Source organism: Sphaeroforma arctica (assembly GCF_001186125.1).
Source record: "Sphaeroforma arctica JP610 unplaced genomic scaffold supercont1.131, whole genome shotgun sequence".
In the NCBI taxonomy this organism is placed as follows: Eukaryota; class Ichthyosporea; order Ichthyophonida; genus Sphaeroforma; species Sphaeroforma arctica.
The window spans coordinates 1-3148 of NW_014040427.1; the positions used below are offsets into that span (position 1 = coordinate 1).

The 3148-nt window shown below is 46.6% G+C and overlaps 1 protein-coding gene across 1 annotated transcript in view; it reads right to left on the bottom strand.

The window, feature by feature from the left end:
• Nucleotides 1–385: 385 nt before the first annotated feature.
• The window catches only part of SARC_02803 (hypothetical protein), a gene marked incomplete at both ends in the record, with an annotated part of 10897 nt that continues 8134 nt past the window's right edge, over nucleotides 386–3148 (bottom strand). The window contains 3 exons of the mRNA XM_014303409.1: nucleotides 386–603; nucleotides 1282–1398; nucleotides 2835–2921. Coding sequence (XP_014158884.1) covers nucleotides 386–603; nucleotides 1282–1398; nucleotides 2835–2921 — 422 coding nt within the window. The remainder of the gene's footprint in view (nucleotides 604–1281; nucleotides 1399–2834; nucleotides 2922–3148) is intronic.

Below are 3148 nucleotides of genomic sequence, written 5' to 3' on the forward strand. Positions count from 1 at the left end.
GTGTGTGTGTGTGTGTGTGTGATGTGTATATTATATAGTATATATATATATATATATATATATATATATATTGTTTTCTGTGTACACGATGCATATATATATGGACTTCCATATACTTTGCCTCGATTCCAAACGAGGTTGCTCTGTTATTTTAAGTCCTCGCAAAACGTAGTTCTGAGTTAATTCGTATACGGCCACAGCAAAGCAAGTGATAAGTTGCAAGGGGCGCTGTATTTCGTACCGGTTTAAATGCGGGACGACTTTTTTTTATTATCTTCCCTGTTGTGAGCCTGCGCCCTACAGCCAGACTACACTCGGCCCCCATCCCTCATACTCTCACATCCACCCACCCCTACCTACCTACCTACCTACCTACCTACGTGAGCTATAAACCTATGTGATATGTCCTAGCGGCGACATTCTGGATGGGCGTGCACGATGGCGACGACACGCACCACTCGTACCACACCTTCTTAGCGTCCACACAGCGCCAGAAGTGCATAGTTATGCTGTCGCCTGCGCGCACATCGATGGGTTTGGGGAGGGGGAAGTATATAGGGAACCAGCTGAACATGCCGGGTGAGTGTGTCTGGGGGTTGATACCTACAGGGGTATAAAGGAACGGCCGCATGAGAGGTTGGTGATAGACTTTCCCTGGGGGTACTAGTTACTACATAACATTTGGGGGTTCAAGCACGCGATGTGAGGGTGGACGCTGCATAAGTCCATAGAGAAACTCGACTTTTGCGTGTGTGCGTGTGTGTGTGTGTGTGTATTGATCACACACGCGTAACAGTATGATAAGCTTAGTTCAATCTCCGGCCAAAGGTGCTTTGGAAACTTGGTTTTTTCTGGCAGATGCTGCCGAACTGAATAAAACGTCCCACTTCTACTCTGATATAGAGATCATCGTATGCTGCTCTCTATGTACTCACTGGCCAGTCTATGTACAGTGTCTGTAATGTAGCATACATACATATCCATAGTCAGATTATAACGAACACCTCACGTTGGCATGCCTTGTTTGTACGAGTGATCTCCTAGTAGCAAACATCCAATGAGTGCAGAAGGGCTATATACTTACGGTGTTTGTACGTGTAGTGATATCAACGTACCACACCTAAGTGCAGGTGGTAGGGCTACATACCTAAGGTGTTTGTACGTGTAGTGATCTCAACGTACCACACCTAAGTGCAGGTGGTAGGGCTACATACTTAAGGTGTTTGTACGTGTAGTGATCTCAACGTACCACACCTAAGTGCAGGTGGTAGGGTGACATACTTAAGGTGACGTCCTTGTACAGCGTCGTCTCGAAGTAGCCACCAATCCCGTGCATTTGGTGGTCGCCCTCGGCGGAGAATGTCAGAGACCCGTAGCGCCGATTGTCAATTGCTTCGGCTGTGTTATGAGTGCGTATGTGAGAGCATGAGAGAGTTAGGCGCATGAAGTCTTCAAACGGCATCATTGGCTGTGATATAAGTGTGTATGTGAGAGCATGGGTGAGATATAAGTGTGTATGTGAAAGCATGGGTGAGTTATAAGTGTATGTGAGAGCATGGGTGAGTTATAAGTGTGTATGTGAGAGCATGGGTGAGATATAAGTGTGTGTGTGCGAGCATGGGTGAGATATAAGTGTGTATGTGAGAGCATGGGTGAGATACAAGTGTGTATGTGAGAGTATGGGTAAGTTATAAGTGTGTATGTGAGAGCATGGGTGAGTTGTTAGTGTGTATGTGAGGGCATGGGTGAGTTGTGAGTGTGTATGTGAGAGCATGGGTGAGTTGTAAGTGTGTATGTGAGGGCATGGGTGAGTTGTGAGTGTGTATGTGAGAGCATGGGTGAGTTGTAAGTGTGTAAGTGAGAGCATGGGTGAGTTATGAGTGTGTATGTGAGAGCATGAGTGAGGTATAAGTGTGTATGTGAGAGCATGAGATAGTTAAACGCATTAAGCCTTCAAGTGGCATCATGGGAAGGAAAGTGTACAGCGTCGGACTGTCAATGAACCATACCCTCAATCCGCTAAAGGGGTACGATTAGAAAGTTGAACGTTAACGTATGTTTATTCCAATTACGAACATTGAACCGTTAGGACATAAGCGTTAAAAGTTTGAGGATTAAAACGACACGTGTGGTGTGACGATATATCGCTGTATGGCGTATGTATATTTCCCTCACCTTGAGACTACAAGTACCCAACTGCGTGAAGCGGTTGAAAACGTTTACGTGAACAGGGTGGTATATAGAACATAGTATGTAGGTGAGGTTCTCGCAAATAAAAACCCCTTAATTCAATTTACTGCGCCAGAAGACAGTCGAGAATTGACCACCACTCTGCATAAAGCGTGCAGGATATAACACTACTAAGCCATTCACAACCATTGCAGAGGCGACGGATACAAAAGCGTTCCATCTCATAACAATGCGTTTACCCAGTCGTGTGCAGAGATGCCGGGCTCTCACACTACCGTCTGCGTGTTTTACCACACGCACAGTAGTGAATAGCCAGACTATCACGCGACCGGCTCAACACACATGAAGGAGATGGTCAAACACCTGTGTGTGTAAATTGCATACTCCTGGGCAACGACGAGTAGGGGCCCTCCGAGCACACACCTCTATAGCCCAACTACAGATCGGAGTGTCCGTACCAACACACCCGTTATGTGGGTCTACTTAAAATGAAAAGGGGGACGGGCGCTGTGGTATCTGTTCTGTGTCCAGCACTGCCCATTAGTTACTATTACTAAAACTTCTGGACGGAACGCACCCAACCGGAAACCCTATACCCTAACGTCCCCAGCCTAAAACCCTGAACCCTAACTCACAACACCCACCTGTATTCGGATGATCGAACGTGAAGAGCGGCAGTGAAGGCGCAATGCGTGTGTGATTGTGCATCAGCACGACGTACGGCATGTCATCTAGTAAGGCGAAAGAGGAGCAGTGGGAGTGTCAGTAGAACGCCATAGCTTGTGCGCCTATCACAGTATAAGGGAGCACCTGGCTTCTCCGACCGGTCGAGTGTATATCGTATTTACTCTCTCGGAGGTACAAGAGACAGGATATATATAGATATATATATATATGTGTGTGTGTGTGTGTGTGTGTGTGTGTGTGTGTGTGTGTGTGTGTGTGNGTGTGTGTGTGA